Source organism: Trichechus manatus, unplaced genomic scaffold (assembly GCF_000243295.1).
Source record: "Trichechus manatus latirostris isolate Lorelei unplaced genomic scaffold, TriManLat1.0 scaffold00001, whole genome shotgun sequence".
Lineage (NCBI taxonomy): Eukaryota > Metazoa > Chordata > Mammalia > Sirenia > Trichechidae > Trichechus > Trichechus manatus.
The window spans coordinates 41,329,700-41,351,878 of record NW_004443937.1 but is presented as its reverse complement, the minus strand read 5'-3'; the positions used below and the strand labels follow the sequence as shown (position 1 = coordinate 41,351,878).

Below are 22,179 nucleotides of genomic sequence, written 5' to 3'. Positions count from 1 at the left end.
TGTATCCTGTTCTCTTCATTCTCCCTTGCTCCCGAAGGGATGAGACCAGTGGAGTATCTTAGATGGCCGCTCACAGGCTTTTAAGACCCCAGACACGACTCACCAAGGTAGAATGTAGAGCATTGTCTTTATAAGCTGTGTCATGCCAATTGAGCTAGATGTTCCCCGAGACCACGAGAGCAATAGTTTTGGGGGTTCATCTAGCCTCCATGGCTCCAGAAAGCCTGGAGTCCATAAAAATTTGAAATTCTGTTCTGCATTTCCCCCTTTCGATCAGGATTCTTTTATAGAATCCTTGATCAAAATGCTCAGTAATGCAGTCAGGCACCATCCAGTTCTTCTGGTCTCATGGCAGAGGAGGCAGTTATTCATAGAGGCGATTAGCATACGTCCATTTCCTCCTCCTGTTCTTGACTCTCCTTCTTCCTCTGTGGCTGTAAGTGAACTGCTTTGCCTTGGGCCTCATTTGTTTTCCATTTGGTTCGTAAAATGATTCTTCTGTGAGAAGTAGGTACTGGTGAGGCTTGGTATCTACCATGCTTAAAGGGGGTACCCTGGCTCACACCTGGCATTCACCTTACTAGCTTTGGACCTCTGCTTCTTCCTTGGCAATGTGACTCTTGTTTATTCTCTGAGGGGTCATAGGATGAGCTCCATTCTTTGCATTCCAACCTCATTTCTCCCCCCTCAGATGTGGCATCTGTACCAATTGGCCATTTGGTAAGGATAACCCTATATGGTTAGGTCCAGGGTCTCCCACACCTGAGTACCACCCCTTAGGCAGTGTCCTCCTAGGCCGACAGCACCCAGGAGGAAAACCCGAGCTTGTCATTTGCATGGAGAGACCAGGCAGCACACACTAGGGAGCTCCCGTTGGAAATCAACTACCCAGCCCCCAGGAGGGGCCCAGCACCACCGCCTCTTGGCTGCTGCCTGCAAGCAGGTCCATATGCTCTGCGGAGCTCTGGTTAACCAGGTGGCTGGAGGAAACCACTGGCTTTAAATGGCCAGCAGACTCCTCGCTGAGAAGGCTCCGTCCTTTGGAAGCCCTTCCTGTGCCAGTTCAGAAGCACACAAACCACACGGCTTCTCGCACTTTATAACACCTGCCAGCATTTAGCGTCAGACATATAGACGGCACCTTCTCAACACGGCATGGATTTCAAGTGTGACAGCCAAGACACTCATTTCAGTCCAAGCCAGTGCTTTGGAATCACAAACCAGTCCTGGGAGCTGCTCAGGAGTAAAGCCGGCAGCCCTAAGGATGCTGGCTGTGCCGAGAAGCAGAGACAAAGATGACTCAAGAGGACTTAACACGGTCTCCCCACTCTGGCGCCTTTACAGATGTCCTTTGATTTCCAGGCTTCAGGGCCTGGGGAGGTGAGACGGTTCCTATATCACAAGAAAGCCAAGGGTTCCGTGCATGTTCCTTGTAGCTAAAGAAAAACAACCTCAACTAACCCATGTTTGTTTGAGGACTAATCAGTGGGAAGAACGAGGAAGATAAACAGTCTGTCTCCTAGCCATCCGCCTCCCGTGGCTCCAAGGAGAGGCACGCACACATCCAGGGGCACCCGCTTCACGGGCTGCAAATGCTAGTTAGCGAGAGAAAGGGGAAGTGAGTCACTCTGGGAGGAAGGACGCTGTTGGCCTTGATTAAGTTCCAGATTGCCGTTCACAAGCACCATGGTGCCCACAGAAATAAACCGAATGTCAGGGAAGAGCTTCCTACGAGCAAAGAAAAGCAGAAGCTGTAGGGGGGTTGCTAAGTCAGCCTGGAAGATCTAGCTCTGCCTAGCTGCCTGGATAGAGGGGATTAGAGTAATTTGGTAATATTTATAACACGTGGAAATGAGAGATGGTCCCTGGTACCAGTATCAGCTCAATGGCTCCCAAACCGGAACAGCAGCTCTGCCTGGGAGTGTCCTGATGCCAGCGCCCGCCATCTCCACTGCCCCCATGCTCTGCTTTTGGGGGTGCAGAGTGGCTGTTCCCTGGGACAGAGAGGAAAGCCCTCTCGCCATGGTTTTTTGAGATGGACACTTTCATCCAACATGGCTTGTGGTCAGAGCAGAAGATGGCTTCCAAAATCCTAACAGCCTCTGATTTCAGGAACAGGAATGGTGTGGAATCCCATTCCAGATGCCTGGCTGTGCTCCCTACAAGAGCACCTCATAAATGCCCAGACTGTGACAGGTCTTATGGCAAGAATCTTTTACTCCTGGCCACTTGGCAAAGGTGTTAGCTCAACTCATCCATCCACCCATCTACCCACTCACCCACCCACCAATCCATCTAACCCTCCCTCCCTCCCTCCACCCATCCCTCCACCCATCCCTCCACCCATCCATCTATCCCTCCATCCATCCATCCAATCAATGAATAATGACTATACGCCTACTGTGATGTAGGTATTGTGTTAGCCCTGTTGAATCAAGGATGTACCAGACCCTCAGCCTAGAGGGTCCCTCACCCAGATTAAGTGGGTACACTTGTCCTCACATGTACTGACCCTGTGACCTGGGCCTCAGCAGCCTGTGCTCTGAGCACCTGAGATAAGTCACTAAATTCAAGCCAAGAAGTAAAGACTTAATCCAACAATTCCTTTTCAAAAGATAAGAGGACACAATGCCCACGAGTATGTTGAGCTTTAAAGCTCCTTTATCCTGGGAAGGGGTGATAAACTGTGTTGTTCAAGCTACCTGGTAACATCTAAAACAAGAGCCCATCACTCATGGGTTCACTCTGAAGCCCGCAGTCCCTTGGAAAATGGAAGAACTCTGCGTTTGAACATAAAGGGGCCTGGTTCGTGTCTGAGCTCTACCACTTTCTGGCTGAGAGGCTCTGGGTGGGTCAGTTACTCTCTCTGAGTCCCAGACCCCTCATCTGTTAAAGAGAAACAGTAATACTGTATTTCTGCCTTCGCTCACCCCCACCCACCCTCCATCCAAACTGTGAGTAAATCCTGTTGGCTCTACTTGGCTTCACCACAATGATCACCCTCATTCAATCACTGACATCTGTCCTGGAATATTTCTATCAGCTTCCTGTGCAAACATTATCCACACAACAGAGTGATGGGTTTAAAAATCTGTTTAGACTTTTCCGTGTGTCTCCTTATACAGTTGCCATTGAGTCGACTCTGACTCCTGGCGACCCCATGTAGGTCAGAGTAGAACTGTGCTCCACAGGGTTTTCAATGATTTTTCAGAAGCAGATCACCAGGCCTTTCTTCCCAGGCGCCTCTGGGTACACTTGAACCTCCAACCTTTCGGTTAGCAGCTGACACGTTAACTCTTTGTACCATCTAGGGACTTCATGCCCCTGCTTAAAACTCTACAAAGACCTCCTTCCCACTGCTGTAAGAATACGGTATTAACTCCTCACCAAGAAAAGTCTCTTCCAGACCTGACCCTTGCCCGCCTCTCCTCCTGTCTGGCTGCCCCTTTGTTTACCATGTTGCTCACATGTTCCCAGGCCTCAGGGTCTTTGCAAAGGCCCTTCTTACCCACATCTTTGCAGGGCTGGCTCCCTATCACCAAATGCCCTATCCAAGGAAGACCTCCTCCACACTGCTTCACCACACTCCATCACTCTTAGCATACACCCATTTGTTTTCTTCAAAATAACCCTGGGGCTTTCTCGTTAGTTGACTTACTGTGATGGTTCATGTTGTGTCAACTTGGCTAGGCTATGATTCTCAGTGGTTTGGCATGTGCTCTTCCACAATGTAATCACTTTCCAGCCCCCACAACCCCATGAGCCAGCAGAGGCCTCCAGCCTGCCGCCTGACCCACGGATTTGGGACTTGCCAGCCTCTACAATTGTGTCAGCCATTTCCTTGGAGTAAATGACTCTCTACATATTTATATATGCGCTTCACTGGTTTTGTTCCTCTACAGAATCCAGACTAAGACACTAACTTATTTCCTCCAACGAGAACTGTAGCTCCATGATGAGGCCCTTTTCTCCCCTGTTCATCTCTATTTCTAGCACCTAGAACTTGCTCATAGTAGGTGGTCGGTGAATATTTGATAAATGAAAACGAACTCCTGGTAGAGGTTGTTTTGAGGACTGAATTAAGCACGTATGAACAAAAGAGGCTAGCATAGAATCAGGCACACAAAATCCCCCCATAACCTTTTTTAAAAAACCATTAGGTGCTTCAGGAACAAGTCCTAGAGCCACCAGCTATCCAGAGGCAGATGAAGATGTCCCACACGTGAAAAGAAATTCACTGGCTATAAGATAGGAAGCACAAAACCTAATGCTTCATTAAATGTCTACAAAACATCAACACTGCGTCAACCAACTGAAGGCAACTTGTACCAATACTTATATATTTACATGAAATTATAGTTATCACGGGATGTCTGAGCATTTAAACATGTTTGCTATAGCAAGGCATGAACCTTAAAAGTAAAGAGAACTTAGAATGTTCAAAGGTCTTACAACAGCTCATTTTTGGCCTTCTTTCTTAACCATTTCCAGGTTTAAAAATTGATGACCAGTGATAGTTCTTTTTAAAAGAAGGGAGTTAAAAACTCTCAACTGGGGCTCCATGAAAAATGTGTTTTCTTGGCACGCACCTGGAGGTAACGAGATAACATTTTGTAAGAGTTTCTGGGAGGGCAGCAGCCTACAAAAGAATCAACTGTTCCAATCAGAGCTTCTTTTAATAAGATAAAGTAATTCAAGCCATTAATTTGGTGAATGGAAGTGGTTAAACTGAAAATAGAACAATATTAATATTTTCTCCAAAAACAGCAAAAAACCATGAATTCAATGTCAAACCCTTTTTTTAAAGCAATTACAGATTTACTTGTTTGCTAATTGGGGTGGACAATGTGATGCTCTTTCTCAGTGCGCTGTGATTGGAAACAGCCAAGTGACTTAGGTATTCTCTCACAGTGATCTATGCCCTTCAGCTCTGCTTTTAACCACAACGAGAAGCAATCCTCAACAGAAAAATACAGCTGAAAAAGAGACCCTCCATGACCAGAAGCAAAAACCATTCTCCAAAAAATGCAGCATGAGCTGAGGAGACTAGAGGGTACGGAGGCAGCCCAGCTTCTCCCCCTTTCCCCCAGTTTCCTTTGCTGTTATTACATTATGCAGTATCACTTTCATTAAGCCATCAAATCAAATTATTAGACCAAGTGGTTTTGATTCCACTGTGGCTTGAACAGGTTTCGTTAAATTAATAAACCATATGTTTCATGTTGTTGGAAGGAAAGTTATTTTTCTCCGTTAGCTGTTCCAAAAGTCTTCACAATAGACAGTATTCAGCGCTTAATCACTGAATGCTCATCCATGTGTCCGGGATGTGTTGCAGAATAACTGGAATGACAGCCCATTAAATCCTCAAGTCTGTCCAAGTTATTTATTGACAAAGGGCAGAGTGGCGAGTTGGATGTCCCCTGAACAGTCCAGATAGCCTAAATGTTGTTTCTATTTACTGGAACTAAAGCTTTATATTTTTTAAGGCTGACACCAATTATAAGTCTTTCTTGGGCAACAGTACAACATTAAGATGACCTCCCCCCTTTCCTTTAGTGTCTTACACAGCCATGCCTCTCATGCTTGGCACTGAAAGGCTTGATTCTGTTTTCTCTATTCCAGTACGTCCAATCATCTTGACGGAAGGGCTGGAAGGAGGTCTTCTCCTCTTGGGGTGCATTACCTCAGGCCCCCACCACAATGCTGCTCAATAGGCACTCGTTAATGATCGCAGCTCGGGGAGCAGGTGAGGGAAGCACTATATTCAGCTACCTGAGGCTCTGCTTACATGTCTGGTGTGAAAGACGACCTGGTGCTAAGGTAAACGGGTTACTGGTTGGTCACCAAGTGAAGAAACCTCTAGTTGGCCCTATTATAGTGAAATGGAAAAGAAGTCCCACCCAAAGGCATTTTCACAGTCACGGCCACTGCCATCCTTAAGACTAAAGACATCTGGCTTAAAACAAGCCCACGATCAGGTTTCTCCATCCCCGTATGCAAGGGTGAGCAAACTATGGTTCCCAGCCCAAATCTGGGTCACCACTTTTTTGGTAAATAAAGTTTTATCGGAACACATCTACGCCCATTCATTTATATATGGCCTGTGGCTGCTTTCATGCTACTATGGCAGAGTTAAGTAGTTGTGACAGAGACCATATGGCTCCAAAGCCCAAAATGTTTACTATCCAGTCCTCTACCGACTCCTGCCCTAGGTAATTATTTTTCTTTCTTCTGTGACAATAGTCCGATAAATACGGACCTCCACGCCCAGCATCATACCTCTCCTAGGCACTGAAAACTTGCAATAATGGTCACATAGAGAATGCCAATCAAGCAGGCTTTGTTGTTTTCAAATGGCCTCAAGATTGTAGAACACCACCCTTATTTTTATCTTTTCTTTGCAGGAACTGCAGAAAGGAGGACTCTTCCCTTGCATCGACTCTTTGCTGCTTAGGTCTCTAAGGTCAAGAATCTCAGCCTCCAGGCTTCCTAAAGATGGTCAGCACCTGTGGTGGGCTTTCGGCCAATACGTTGTTGTTGTTAGCTGTCATCGAGTCGATTCCAACTCAGGGTGACCTCAAGTGTGTAGAGTAGAACTGCTCCATAGAGTTCTCAAGGCAATGACCTTCTGGAAGCAGACTGTCAGGCCTTCCTTCTAAGGGACCTCGGGGTGGGTTTGAACCACCAACCTTTTGGTTAGTAGTCTAGTGCTTAACCACTTCTGCCACCCAGGACTCCCTTCAACCTATATACCAAAACAAAAAAACCAAACTCATTGCCGTCTAGTTGATTCCAACTCATAGTGACCCTATAGGACAGAGTAGAATTGCCTCATAGGGTTTCCAAGGCTGTAAATCTTTATGGAAGCAGACTGTCACGTCTTTCTCACATGGAGTGGCTAGTGCGTTTGAACTGCCTGCCTTTCAGTTAGCAGCTGAGAGCTTTAACCACTGTGCAACCAGGGTTCCTTCAGCCTACATGAACACCAAAAAAACAAACCCACTGCCATCGAGTTGATTCCAACTCGCAGCGACCCTGTAGGACAGAGTAGAACTGTCCCATAGGGTTTCCAAGGAGTAGGTGGTGGATTTAAACTGCTGATCTTTTGGTTAGCAGCCAAGCTGGTTAACACTGCCACCAGGGATCCTATATAGCGCTATTAAATTATCTGAGGTTTCTTGGAGGGAAGTGGAGGGAAGGAGGAGCTTCTGGTAATGTGGAACACTGTTATATGACCTGTGCCTTTAAAAAAATTCAGGAGGAACAATTTGGAAAAGGAGAGTGAGAATGGCTGCACAATTTGAAGAATGTAATGAGTGTCACTGAATTAATTATATATATAGAAACTGGTGAATTGATCTAAGACACAACTATTGGTCCCTACTCGTCTGGAGCAAATGAGAAAGAAGAAAAGTAAAGTCACCAAGAAGAAACTAGTCTACAGGACTAATTGCCTACATGAACCGTGGCATCATCTATCATGAGACCAGAAGAACTAGATGGTGCCCGGCTACCACTACCGACCGTTCTGGCCAAGGACACAATAGATGGTCGTGGACAGAATGGGAGAAAATTGTAGAACAAAACTCAAAATCTTACAAAGTCCAGACTTATTGGACCAGTAGAGACTAGAGGAACCGTGAGACCATTGCCCTGATAGACCCTTTAAACTCTGAACTAAAACCACTCACGGAGGTTACCTTTCAGCTAAATAAGAGATTGGCTCATAAAATATACAATATCACCTGTAAGTACTGGGCTCCTTTCATTTAAAAAAAAAAAAAAAATCTATATGAGACCAAACAGTCAACATTTACCCTAAAGCAAAGATGAGAAGGCTGGGGGGTGGGGAGTGGAAGGGGGTGGCAGAGAAGCTAGATTAGTGGAAATTGAACAACCAGAACAGAAACAATGAGAACACTGACACACAATGGAGAATATGTAACCAACGTCACTGAACAATATGTATAGAAATTGTTAAACGGGAGCCTAATTTATTATATAAACGTTCACCAAAAACAATAAAATATTTGGGGAAAAAAAAAAAAACCTAAACAAAACTTAAACCAGTTGCTGTTGAGTCAATTCCAACTCATGGTGACCCTATGTATGTCAGAATAAAACTGTGTTCCATTAAAAAAAAAAAAAAAGATTTCTAGGGAGGGCATTGCAGGCAGAAGGTACTGCAAGAGCAAAGACATGCAAATAAGCAAAGTATGGGGAACGCTTAAGGAATGGGAATGGTATTATAGGCTGGTACAACAATCAATGTCCATGGAAGCAGCAGTCAAGAAACGAAATGACATATTGCATAGGGCAAATCTGCTGCAAAAGACTCTTTTTAAAAAAGTTATAAAAAGATGTCACTTTGATGACTAAGGTACGACTGACCCAAGCCGTGGTCTTTTTAATCAGCTAATATACATGTGAAAGTTGGATAATGAAAAAGGAAGACAGAAGAACTGACGTATTCAAACTGTGGTGCAGGCAAAGAATATTGACTGTACCATGGACTACCAAAAGAACAAACAAATAATTCTTAGAAGAAATACAACCAGAATGTTCTTTAGAAGCAAGGATGGTGACTCTTTGACTTGCTTACTTTGGACACGTCATCAAGAAACACCAACTGCCAAAAGACGACATCCTGTTTGGGAAAGGAGACGGCCAACGAAAACGAGGGAAACGCTCAGTGAGATGGATTGACGTAATAGCTGCAATAACGGCCTCAAACATACCAACAATCGTGAAGACGGCACACGACCGGGCAGTGTTTCATTCTGTTATATATAAGGTTACCATGAGTCAGAGCTGACTGTAAGCAACGAACAATATTGAGAGGAAATGTAGCCTGGGACCATTTTTTACAGGCTTGAATGCCAAGAGGAGGAGAAAGAAGTCATTGAAAGTTTGGGCAGAAAAGAGAATCCATCAGAGCTGCACTTCAGTAAAATTAGCCACATATCCAACCATCTGTAAGGCATTTCCAAATGGATAATTTACAGGCACCTTAACCTCAAGTCCAAGTGAAACTCCCTATCATTCCTTTTAAAACATCTTATGGTGGAGACAGCTAACTGTCCCCAAATTCAATTTCCCTCTTCGATAGTAAAGAACCTTCAGTTTTTACACAGGCATATGACTTCCCATGATAAAGACTGCATTTTCCATCCTACTTTGCAATAAGGTGAGGTCATAGGACTATGGGCCAAAAAAAAAAAAAACCCAAACCCATTGCCATCCAGTCAATTCCAACTCATAGTGACCCTACAGGACAGAGTAGAGCTGCCCCATAGTGTTTCCAAGGAGCACCTGGTGGATTTGAACTGCCAATGTTCTGGTTATAAGCCAAAGGCTTAAACACTACGCCACCAGGGCCACAGAGTATGGGACTATGGGCCAGTAGAATAATATTCTTAAAGTGAGAGGGTATGCTACTCTTCACTGCTTCTTCCTTCTCAATCCCTGAAACATAAACTGGGGCATCCATCTTGGACCGTGAGGAGAAAATAACAGGCTGAGAATGGCAGAGCAGCAAGACAGAAGGACCTGGGACACCCTGAAGTATTATATATGCCTTCGACTAACTCCTTTGGACTTCTTTTATGTAAGAGAAAAATAAACTTCCTTCTTGTTTAAACTAAAAAAGAAATTGTTGAATTGGTGTGTGTTCTGCTGTATATATTTTAACAACAACAAAAATAAATTATTTATAAACAAACGAACAGGGGCATTATCAGTCCTTAGGGAAATGCAAATCAAAACCACGAAGAGATTCTACTTCACACCCACTAAGATGGCTAAAATTTTAAAAAAGTACAATAACAAGTGTTAGAGACAATGTAGGGAAATTGGAACCCTCATCCACTGCTGATGGGAATGTAAAATGGTACAGCTGCTGTGGAGAACAGTTTGGCATTTCCTCACAATATTAAACAGAGTTGTCATATGATGCAGTAATTCTTCTCCTAAGTATATGTTTAAGAGAATTGAAAACACATGTCCACACAAAATCTGGTACACAAATGTACATAGCTACATTCATAATAGCCCAAAAGTGGAGTCAACCCATATGTCCATGAACTGGTGAATGACGAACAGAATGTGGTATATCCATATAATGCAATAGTCTTCAGTCATAAAGCGGAATGAAGTATGATACATGCTCCAACACGGATGAACCATGAAAACATTATGAAAGAAGCCAGACACAAAAGGTCATATGCTGTATGGTTGCTGTGTGCCGCTGACTCACAGTGACCTCATGTGACAGAGGAGAACTGCCCCACAGGGTTTCCAAGGCTGTAATCATTACAGGAGCAGATTGCCAGGTCTTTCCTCCTGCAGAACGGCTGGTGTGTTCAAACTGCTGACCTTCAGTTAGCAGCTGGGCGTTTTAACCATTGTGCCACCCGGGCTCCTTATACACTGTATGGTTTCATGTATATGAGATGTGTAGAATACGCAAATCTATAGAGACGCAAAGTAAATTAGGGGTTTCCTAAGACTGTAGGGGACAGAAATGGGGAGTGAATGCTAATGGGTATGGGGTTTCTTTCTAGGGTGATGAGAATGTTCTGGAATTAGACAGTGGTGATTGTTGTATAACAGTAAATATACTAAAAACCACTGAAATATGTACTTTCAAAGGATAAACTTCATGGCATGTGAGTTATATCTCAAAGTAGATATTAAAAAAACAAACAGGGATACTATTCAGTCATAAAAAGGAAAGCATTACTGATATATAGTACAGTGTGGATGAACCTCAAAATCATCATGCTGGCTGAAAGGTAAAAAGCAGATCAGAAGCTGCCCTGGGTTGAGGGTACGAGGGAGAACTGACTGCACATGGTCGTGAAGAAACTTTTGGGGGAGATGCAAGCATTCGAAAACTCGGCTGTGGTGATGACAGCTTCCCGCCGCATGGGACATTTACAACAGGTGAATTTTATGGTATCTAAATTGTGTCTTAAAAAAAGTTGTAAAAAAATAGGAAACTTTCAAATACTGCTGGTGGAAGTATAGAGTGGTATATACAATCACTTGGGGAAACTGTTCAGCTGTATTTACCAAAGCTGAACACGTGCGTATAGCATAAAGATATACGATGCAGTCATTTTACTCCTAGGTGCGTACCCATTAGAGACATGTCCATAGGTTCATTAGAAGGCAAGTTTAAGAATTTTCATAATCACTAAAACTCAGAAATAATACATATTTATCCACTAAAATGGATAAATTTGGGTATGTACAGTCATACAGTGTGCGTGGATTGACCTGTGTCCCCCCAAAATATCTGTCAAATTGGCTAGGTCATGATTCCCAGTACTGTATGATTGTCTACCATTTTGTCAACTCATGTTATTTCCCTATGTGTTGTAAAATCCTATCATTGTAATATTAATGAGATGGATTATCGGCAGTTATACTGAATTTGAGATTAGATTAGACAGTGTCTTAAGCCAACCTCTTTTGAGATATAAAAGAGAGAAGCGAGCAGAGAGAGACATGGGGACCTCATACCACCAAGAAAGTAGCACTGGGAGCACAGCATGTCCTTTGGACCTGAGGTTCCTGCGCTGAGATGCTCCTAAACCAAGGGAAGACTGATGACAAGGACCTTCCTCTAGAGTCAACACAGAGAGAAAGCCTTTCCCTGGAGCTGATGCCTTGAATTTGGACTTATAGCCCACCAGACTGTGAGACAATAAATTTCTCTTTGTTAAAGCCATCCACTTGTGGTATTTCTGTTACAGCAGCAGTAGATGACTAAGACACAGTAGAGCTGAGCAATAAGAAAGAACAAATGACAAGTAACTAGACGCAACAACACAGATGACTCAAAAACAATGCAGAGTGACAGAAGCAAGATACAAAAGAATACATACTGGATGATTCTATACACGTGAAAGTTAAAAACAGGCAAAGCTAATTTATGATAGTGGTTACCCTTGGGGAAGGGACAGTGACTAGGAAGTGGGGACAGGAGGGTACTCCTGGAAGTTAGTGATGTTAGTTTCTTGATCTGGGTGCTTACTGCACAGGTGTGTTCAGTTCCAGAAAATTCACCACATTGTGCATGTATTATGCGTGCACTTTTCTGGGAAGTTGGTGATGTTAGTTTCTTGATGTACTGGAGTATGTCATAAAATAATATGTTAAAAAAAACTCAACTAGGACCGCACCTAGATCTTTCTCTGCCTCCAGAAAGGCCACAAGACATTTTAATATTTGTACATCTTAAGATTCAGCAATGGACACTGATGATCGTAATCAACACTGTAGAACAAAGAACTGACTTCCCACATTTAAGGACAGGTCCATGACTCTGCTCAAAAAACCCATTCAGTGGAAGATCTTTTCCACTTTGACAATTTAATGCAATGGAAAGCATTAGTCTCCTCTAACTTTCTTGGGTAATAAGGGCCACACATTCTCTGCACAGCTGATATATCATTATGCTCAGCCTGTTTTTCAGGAAAGAGCTTTCTAACTGTCGTAACAATCACTGATTCTGAGCTACCAGCTCTCGTGCTCACTTGTGATATCAATGCCCCATTCCCTGCATGTTCTGTACATACACCTCTCAAAAAGTCACTCCCTAAGAGCCCTGCTTTTCCCAAGCACGTTCTCCTGGGAGAAAGCCTTCGAGCTCAGTTATTTTATTTTTAGCTAGGCTAGAGAAAAATTAGACCAAGTGAGGTTTCCTATGCCAGCCCAACCGCTGATGTTTCATAAGCTCGTGAGCTTCTTAATCCTCCTATCGTTCCCAGCTGACAAGCGATGCCCTTAACAAAGTGTCGGCCTCCAATTGCTTGAATCCCAAGTTTAGTAACGGGGACCTGGCCAGACTAGCCCCTCCTCACCGTCCTCCAACAAAATCACAGGCAGGAAGTATCTTCACATCCTCAGCTCCCTTTCCTTTTCTTTTAGCTCCTTTCTAACAAACGTGAGCCTGGGAGATGGGCTTGTTCTTATCCTCAAAGCGCATGTCACTCAAATTATGTGACCAACTCTTGTAGAATATAATCCCATTCCCCCGTTCCTACAGAGCTCACATGCCAGTAAATGGGTGCCTTCTACGGGAGGCGGGACACTCTTGACACAAAACCTCTCCACACGATTTACCACACTAAAAATACCACAGTCCACTTCCCACGCTGACAAATGACACAAGCTCTTCCATGTTGTCCAAGTGACAATTTCTGGAGAAGCAGAGTGTTGGCTTGGGCAACAGCTATCTCACACCAAAAGGAAATTCCTTCTTATTCCTTCCTCCCTTCCAAGAACTAGAGCTTTGAACAGCCTTATTCCTCTCAGTGTTTCCAGAATATTACAGTTACGTTAAACTCTATGCTGCAATTATGACAAATCAGAGGCGGACGTACGGGTGGGGGGACGATGAGGGTAGACTTGTACCTTCTGGTTTCCTGGGAGAGAAATGCATGTTAATTTCACATGCGAAGGCAGACACGGGAAAGTTTAAGATGCCAGGAAATTATAAACTCATGTTTATCAGATACAGGAATTAAACTGTTAAATAACAGTTTGAAAAGGCAAAGTGATTTCTACTGGGGACAGGAAGCTGGAGTTGGAGTTGTAGCCTAGTTTGGATGTCAGCAATAATACCGCACAGTGGGGTACTGGGGGCAAGTCAAAGGTACTGATGTTCGCGCTAAGAGACAAACTCCTGCTCTCAACAGATTAACAGTTAAAACGACACCAAAACACTTTCTTTAGCCATGAACTAGTTAGTGCTATAGTTACATGGTAAAAATGCAAAGAGAATAACTGATACATTACTAGTCAAAAGGCCAATTTTTAATGTATTCATTTCACTGAAGTTAATCTCACAACTGCTCGTGTTTATCGTCCAGATAAATTTCTTTTAGCAAAGAAACATATGCTCTTAACACCAAGTTTCAATTCTTGGCTGGCTTTGAGCTTCTTTTAATTTAAAGTAATTTATGATAAGGAATCTTCCTCTGGGCAAGGGCCCTTACTCCAAAAATACCTTTAGAGGCTTCTGTCCCCAGCGGGTTTTCTAAGAAGTCCATCCCGTCATGGTCCCATGCGTCACGGACGGCTGACTTCGACACCACCCTGTTATTCAGATCCTGCTGTGGCCGGAAGTTGTTTCTGAGATACTCCACCGACTTGACGTGGTCTTGCTGCTCCGTGGTGAAGATGGAATAAAACGCCTCCAGCTGAACAGAGAACCAGAGAGGGGAGAAAAAAGAACATTAGTTAGAAAAAGTTATGCAGTCCAAAGGGAGTGGGGCAGTAAGAACACAAAATGGTAGCAAGTGCTGATGCCAAGGCTGATAAACCCAACAGGACACAGGGCTGTCTGTGAAATCACTGCCAGCGGCTTATCTGGCATGGTTTCCGTCCTGCCAACGAACCTGGAAAACACGTAATTTGAGGGCTCTACCAGACTCTTCAGCTCACGTCTCATACAACAGTCCCAGTCTTTCTGCGGTGGCCCCCCTAACAAGATCTTTAGCATTATGGGAAGAAATACACAGTTAGGGTGAAACTGGCAGGGTCTAGAGTCAGGGCGCAGTGGGAAGGAGCTATGGCTGCTAACCAAAAGGTCCACAGCTCGAATCCACCAGCTGCTCCTTGGAAACCCCACGGGGCAGTTCTATTCTGTCCTATAGGGTTGCTATGAGTTGGAATCGACTCAATGGCAATGTTTTTTTTTTTTTTTTTTAAATTGGAGTCAGAATGGAGTCCCTGGGTGGTGCAAATAGTTAACTGCTTGACTCCTAACCAAAACGTTGGCGGCTCGAATCCACACAGTTCTACTCTAACACGCGTGGGGTTGCCATGAGTTGGAATTGACTTGACAGCTACTGGTTTGTTTGTTTTTTGGAGTCAGACTGCCTGGGTAGGGAGTTCTGGCTCCATCGCTTACCCACCCCATGACGCTGAGCAACTTGTTTGCTTTCTCTAAGTCCCAATTCTTCCTCAACAAAAGGTGATAACCACACCAGCATGGATCCAATAGGGTTTTTGTTAGCATTAAGTGAGATAATTCATGTGGAGTGCTTAACACATTGCCTGGCGCGGAGTCAGAACTCAACGAATTTTAGTGATTTAATTCTTATTAACAGGAACCTTCTTACTAGGGAACAAGTTCAGCACGTTCACGAAGTCACAAAGTCACTAAAAGCATGGCTTGCAAATTAAATTGTCCAAGTTCGACATTTACCGGTCCGGTAATCATGGACAAACTATTCGAGCTTTCTATAACTCAAGCTTCCTCATTTGTAAAACCTATGTCATAACAGTGCGTACCTTATAAGGTTGTTGAAAGGATTTAAATCTACATAAACTACTTAGCACACAGTAAAGCCCTCGGTAAAGATTAGCTGCTATTATTATTCATTAGTATTTAAAAAAACATCTTTCTCAAGACTGCTAACCAGTGCTTATGGAAAAGCAAAAGAAAAAGAAAATCAGGACTCTGGGATCATAAATCTATCATCAAAAAGGATTCTTTGTGCCCTCCACAGTCTGATCATTAAAAAAGGTCATTCTATTACGTAAGAAGGATAGAGCAGTAACTGGGTGGCAGACTTGTTCTCAATGGACCACAAAGCTATTCTTGTCACCAAAGGCACGACTGTACGTGAAAATGCCCGACCTGCGAAGTACTAACTCCTCCAGGTGGAAGGGAGAAAACGGAAAGAAGAGAGAAAGTGGAAAGGACTGCACCTGGCCCATCTGGCTCCTCGAACACCACATCGGAATACTTTCTGCGGAATTAATGACAAAGCGGGATGGTGCTAGAAAGACCCTTTCCAAGGAGGCATTGAGTGGCTGCCCTAGGCTTCAGGCCCACAGCAACATGTAAAATAAACAAGAGAATTACTGTCTGGGTTGCTGCAAATTTTGTGTGGTCACACTGGACCTGGAACACGCCCGCTGTTCCTCAAACAGCCTCAGAGATCGACACAGAAATGACCTGCTTCCAAACGCTCTGAAACTCCCTCTCCTTCCCTGAGAAAATGATGAACTTACATAGCGATTTTAGCCAAGAGAGATCATTTTACTCTATGGATTCATTTGTCTTTCCCCTCCCCTTCGATTCTCCTGCTTATGCAGAGTGGTAATAAACCATGAATCCTTTTCTGCTTTTTCATCAAGACAACTGAACCAGGATGATCTCTCCAACGGCCTAAAAGCAAAGGTAGCACGGTACTCTTGTGTTACTTCAATTCTCTACCTTCGCTTAATAACTTCTCTTTGCTGAACGACTTCCATGGTCTGTATTTACCTATCTAGAACTCTTCCTTCTCATCCTTCCTTCTGCTGTTGCTTCTTTATTTCTAGTAAAGGCAGAAAGGCAACAAATGGCAGCAAAATTACGAAAAATGGATTGTTTGCTCCGTCCAAATGTGACCTACATTTGAAGACAGGTAGAGATGCTAAACAGAAAAATCACCTCAAACTAGCAATGTCCACCCACTTGAGAGGGCTACCGAAATCACAATGGACTGCATCCAAAAATGAAAGAGCTCAGATTTTTCTTACAGAAAAATAACTTCCTAAAATTACATGAAAGGAATTAACAAAGGCCCTCTGGAGACAGTCCAGGAAAGACCAACCAGAATGAGTAAAAGGACGAAGAATAAATCCTGTGAGGAAAGTTAAAGGAAGTGGAATTGTTTAGCCTGAAGAAAAGGCGACTAAGGAGTAATTTGATTAAAGGCCCTTGGATGTGGAAGATGCTGACCAGCCCTTCTCTATGTCCAGAGAGGGCCAAGTTAGAGGAAACTAAATTAAAGCCTAAGAGATGTGAGTTAAATAAAAGAGGAATTCCTTAACTTTCAGGCTGATTTTTTTTAAAAAATGAAATGGGCTGCCATACATAGCAAGTTAGGCCGGAAATGTTCTGGAACAGACAGCCATCTGTCCAGAAATAATATCATCTCTGAGTTGCCAGAAAAGGATGGCCTGCGAGACTGTCTCAGCAACACGGCTCTAAAGTTTGTTTATTCTCTAGAATATGTGCTTCTTTCGCAGCTAGCATTGAGTTCTTCCAAAAAGTTTATTTCTGATACCTCGGGGAGGAATTAGTCATATAAAAAGAGGCTGGTTTTAAATTTAACACAAAAATGCTTTTGCTTAAATTGCTCTTACAGCTTAATGACACACTGTGGCTTAAAAGCTCGGCTGCTTCCTTGTCATTAACTCAACTGGCCCAAAGATTACGAAGGGAGGATGTGATGGTTCTGAGAGTGAACTGATGACCGGAGCCATACTACATTGTCAAGCGGATCATAGCTTTGCTTGAGTCACACAAAAGAGGAAAGGAGGACGAGCTCCACAGTCTCATCAGACTCTTCTGGAGGTTGGCAGGACTCACTTAGGCCAGGTCATTCCTCCTGGTTGAATGACAGCTGCCAGTGATCTGTCTCTTTGGTAAGTGGCAGGAGACGGCTGCTTGGCCCTTGAGCAGACACCGCCATGATCCTTGATGATGGGAGTTCATATTTTTCGCTTTGGCAGGTGAGCTGGGCCAGGAACCTGCTGAAGCATGATTACACAGCTATGCCGGGTTGTCCTTGGTCCTCACCCTTGTTTAGAAACCACACTCATGTAAGTCCAACCTGACCACCACCTGGACCACCACTTTGCTTCATTCCGAAGGATGCAATGAGAAGGTGGCCCTTGAGTTGTGCACCAAGGCAGGCTACACAACACTGGAGCCACAGAACAAGCCACACCAACAGAACTGTGCTTCACCCCATCTCTCTGGGCTTCTGACGGAGCCATCTGTTTGGTGGTCAGTTTGTTCCGCTCTTCAAGAGCTGGTTAACCGACACAGGTGTCTTCCTAAAATGTGCAGGACATCATGGCACGCCTCTGTTCAATACCTTTCGACAGCCTCCTGCTCCTACTGGGGGGCCCTGTGGATCTGGTCTGTGCTAATTCTCCAATCTCACAACGCTTACTCTCGCTGCCTGGGTTCAAATTCTGATTGTAAACCCTACTTGCTAACGTGTGATCCTGGTCAAATTATTGAACTTTTCTGGGCTTCACTTTCCTCATTTGTACAATGGAGAGAATAGCATTATCTACCTCCTATGACTTTTATAGCTATTAAGTGAGTAACTACAGGTAAGTGTTTGGAATGATTCCTGGAACATAGTAAGTGCTCAATAAGTATTAATACCGTTATCATTACTATTGTTATTATTTTATGAGGAAATGGAGCCCTGGCGGCATAGTGGTTAAGTGCTGGGCTGCTAACAAAAAGATTGGCATTTTGAATCCACCAGTCGCTCCTTGGAAACCCTATGGGGCAGTTCTGTCCTGCCCTATGGGGTCGCTATGAGTTGGAATCGACACGAAGGCAATGGCTTTGGTTGTGGTAGCAATGATTGTAACAATCTAAGATGCTGTGTCTGCGTCTCCATCCTCATCCTCTTTGTTAACTTACATTTATCAAACCCATGATATGCCAGGTACGTTGTTAAGCATTTTACAGATACTGCTCTGGTTTCTAACTTCCTCTTAGCTTAAAATAATAATATTACTTTATATAAAATATATAAATAATAACATTGTTAATAACACTATTGTTATATCATTAACACTAGTGGCTAACATTCTACTGAGCACTTATTATGTGCTCGGCACAGTGCTGAAGGAGCCCCGGTGGCACAATGGTTACGCACTTGGCTGCTAACTGAAAGGCTGGCAGTTTGAATCCACTCAGTAGCACCATGGAGAAAAGATCTGGCAATCTGCTCCAGTGAAGATTACAGCCTAGAAATCCTATGGGGGCAGTTCTACTCTGTCATACTGGGTTGCTATGAGTCAGAATTGACTCCATGGCACCCAACAACCACAAAGGCATTGTGCTAAGAGTGTTATATATTTTTTCTCACGTAATCCTCACAGCAATCTCACAAGGCTGGCATTATTATTACCACAATAGTAGTAGTAATAGATCTGACTGAGGAGGAAACTGGGCTTGGAGACATTAAGCAACTTTCCCAAGGTCACACAGGAACCCAGAGGTGAGGTGAGGATTCGAAACCCATGTCTGTGTGACTCTATTTTTCTACATTCTCAGTCACTTCATGCCAGGTGTAAAACAGGTTCCCAGCATTATTCACTGAAAGAATAATACTGCAGTGGAGAAAATGAATGTGGTGATAAAAGTCCCCAAACAATTCTCTTCCACTGACCTCCAGGCCATTCCACACAGGGCACCCCCCACTGGTAGCATAAATCTATTTCCACTCCTCCCCATTCTGGAAAGAACAGCTCAGCAGAGAAAGAACTGAGAACCGTGGACAAGATGGCAGGCACAGAAGAGAGTGCCATCCATCTGGTAAAGACCTTGCTTTTATCCTCCTTCCCCTTTTCCAGAGGCACGTAATAAACACACTTGGATTTATCTTTACTTGAATATAACCAATGAAGTCTTTATCATTTAGTAAAAATAAATGAAAGTTTTTATTTCTGTAACATTAAATTGACTTTTTAACTTTCCAAGTGAACGTGTAAAACATTTCTTTCTTTTATTCCTGCTTGGGGAGCTGTAATTGCATTTTCACTGGTGCTGTTTCAAGAGCAATTTTAACCTTGAATCGCAAATGTGTTGGCTGGAAGTGTATATAAATCATTTCAACTTAGTTTTTATTATAAAAATATTACAGAGAATAATTAGTTCTGAATCTGTCGGTTCGAATCAAAGGAAGGTTGAAATCTCTTCACGCCGTTTGTCTGCAGCAGGAGCTCTCGCCCACAAGCCGTGAGGGAAAGGCCCATCGTAGCTGAAGGGGGAAATGATACAAAACCAAAAGTAATATAATTATGAACCATTAAAAGGCTGATACGCACAATTTTTGAAAGGATGGATATATAACAGCAATTAAACAAAACCAGAGTCCATTATAATCACAATAAGAAATCTCAGGGCAAGCATGACACCTAAGGTCACCGAGACATTTTAGCTTCCCCACACGTTTGCGGGATGACAGGGCAGGCCCTGTTTTGTTGCCCCATTATGAAACAAGACAATCATGATGGAATATTACATTCCCAATAGCCTGGAGCATCCAAAGTTTTCCTCACTGAACCAAGGCTGCAAAAATAAAACATAAGAATAACTAGCTAAATGCAGGGCCGTGTCCCCTGTAGCTACAGACTTTCTTTCGCATGAAGACGATTAAGAACGGCTTTCTACAGAAAGAACAGGGCTTAACCGTAATTAACCAAGAATGTTGTTTTGGATTAATGATGGCATCTTTATATTGCCATTAAAAAACAAAAACCCTCTTTATTCACGTGCACTGCACATTATGTAGTACTGGAATAGAAGCTTCCCGAATTGTTATTCACTCATTGCTGTAGCCTTGAGATGAATTTAGAGATGCGGCAGCTGCTAGCCACACGTAGCTAAACCAAAACCAAACCCACTACCATCGAGTCGATTCCAACTCATAGCAACCCTATGGGACAGAGCAGAACTGCCTCACAGGGTTTCCAAGGCTGTAAATCTTTATGGGAGCAGACGGCCACATCTTTCTCTTGTGGAGCGGCTGATGGGTTCAAAAGGCCAACCTTTCAGTTAGCAGCCAAGTGCTTTAACCATTGCACTACTAGGGCTCCAGACACACGTGGCTACACCACCGGGAATGTGGCAGTCTTACCCATGGAAATGATAATATTTGGAGAAAACCCATTGCTATGAAGTCGATTCTGACTTATAGTCACCCTATAGGACAGAGTAGAACTGCCCCACAGAGTTTCCAAGGAGCAGCTGGTGGATTTGAACTGTTGTTCTTTTGATTATTTTGATTAGCAGCTGTAGCTTTCAACCACTGCGCCACCAAGAATAAACTGGGTTACATAAAATAGATTGTTGAAGTTAATTTCACCTGTTTCTTCTCACATTTTTAAGGTGGCTACTAGGAAATTTGGAATGATGTAAATGGCTTGTGTTTTATTTCTCCTGGAAAGTGCTGCCACACGGGCTTGGTGAGAAGTTAACAGCAGTGACAAAGACACCACCTAGCAACTACTGAGCACTTCCTGTGGTGCCAGGCAGCTGTGACATTTATACACATTCCATTGTTTGATCTTTATAATGACTCCATGAGGTGGATACCATTACCACCCCCATGTTACAGATAAGAAAACCAAGGTACTGAGTAGCAGAATGGTCGAGTAATTTGGCTAAAGAATAGAGCCAAGAATGGAAACCACACGGTTTGGCTCCAAAGCACCTGGTCTTAACTGCTGCTCTACTCTTCATGGCAAGTAACTGTGGTTGAAAAAGACCACGCAGATAAACTTGTCCCATCTACTCCAGCTTGCCGTAAGGGGAAAAAAAACCCCACAAAAAAACCCAACATTAAACAAACTAGACTTATTCAGACTTAATTGGTTGCCTTTTTGATAAAACCACCAGTAAGCACTTAACTAAAATTCATGCTGGGGAAAATTATAGCTGTGTCATATTTTAAAGCACAGGAGGCAAAGATTCCAGAAAGGGAGCATTGGGATTGTCACCAATGGCCAAAGAATCATTATCTGAGGACTACTGTCCTATAATAAAACAAATCCAAGTACACTGAACTCAGAGATGGTCATCTTCTCTGACTGATCATGAACACACTGCGGGCAACTATCTCTGTGTGCTAGCCCTGGCTCCTCTGGCCTCCCACCCCAGGCTGAGAGTGCCGCCATTTTGTTTGGATGACAAGGTCATGGAATAATATTTACAGGGGATGTTCAGTGGAGTCATATAACCCACAGACTACTGGCCAACCAAGCCAACATGTGATTCCACTAGCAACACCGTATTTAGGTCCACATTATAACATAAACCAGAGGCATAGTTCACGGGCTACAGGGCTGGTTTGAATGTCCAACCAGACTCACAAAAAGAACAAAAAGGAATGGTTGCTCCTATTTACTCTGTAAGCCTTGAAAGAAATCCACATTATACAAGCCAACAGTTTGTGCTAACCACTGTATTTTTTGGTGTGCATGCTCTCATTTTCTTCGCTTACAGGCACTTATGCTGGACGAGGAGAGAGAAGAGGAGACGGGGAACAGAGACTTTGGAGAAGCGGAGGAATGAACGACTAGGAGGGTTTTCCTTCTGACAGAAGCAGACTTGGAATTCCTGACTACTCGGCTTTT

The 22,179-nt window shown here is 43.6% G+C and overlaps 1 protein-coding gene across 2 annotated transcripts in view; it reads right to left on the bottom strand.

Moving 5' to 3' along the window:
• Positions 1–22,179, bottom strand: part of PTPRG (protein tyrosine phosphatase receptor type G) — a 786,467-nt gene that overhangs the window by 127,697 nt on the left and 636,591 nt on the right. For both annotated transcript variants that reach the window (XM_004368651.2, XM_023727702.1), the window contains one exon: positions 14,018–14,210. In XM_004368651.2, coding sequence (XP_004368708.1) covers positions 14,018–14,210 — 193 coding nt within the window. The remainder of the gene's footprint in view (positions 1–14,017; positions 14,211–22,179) is intronic.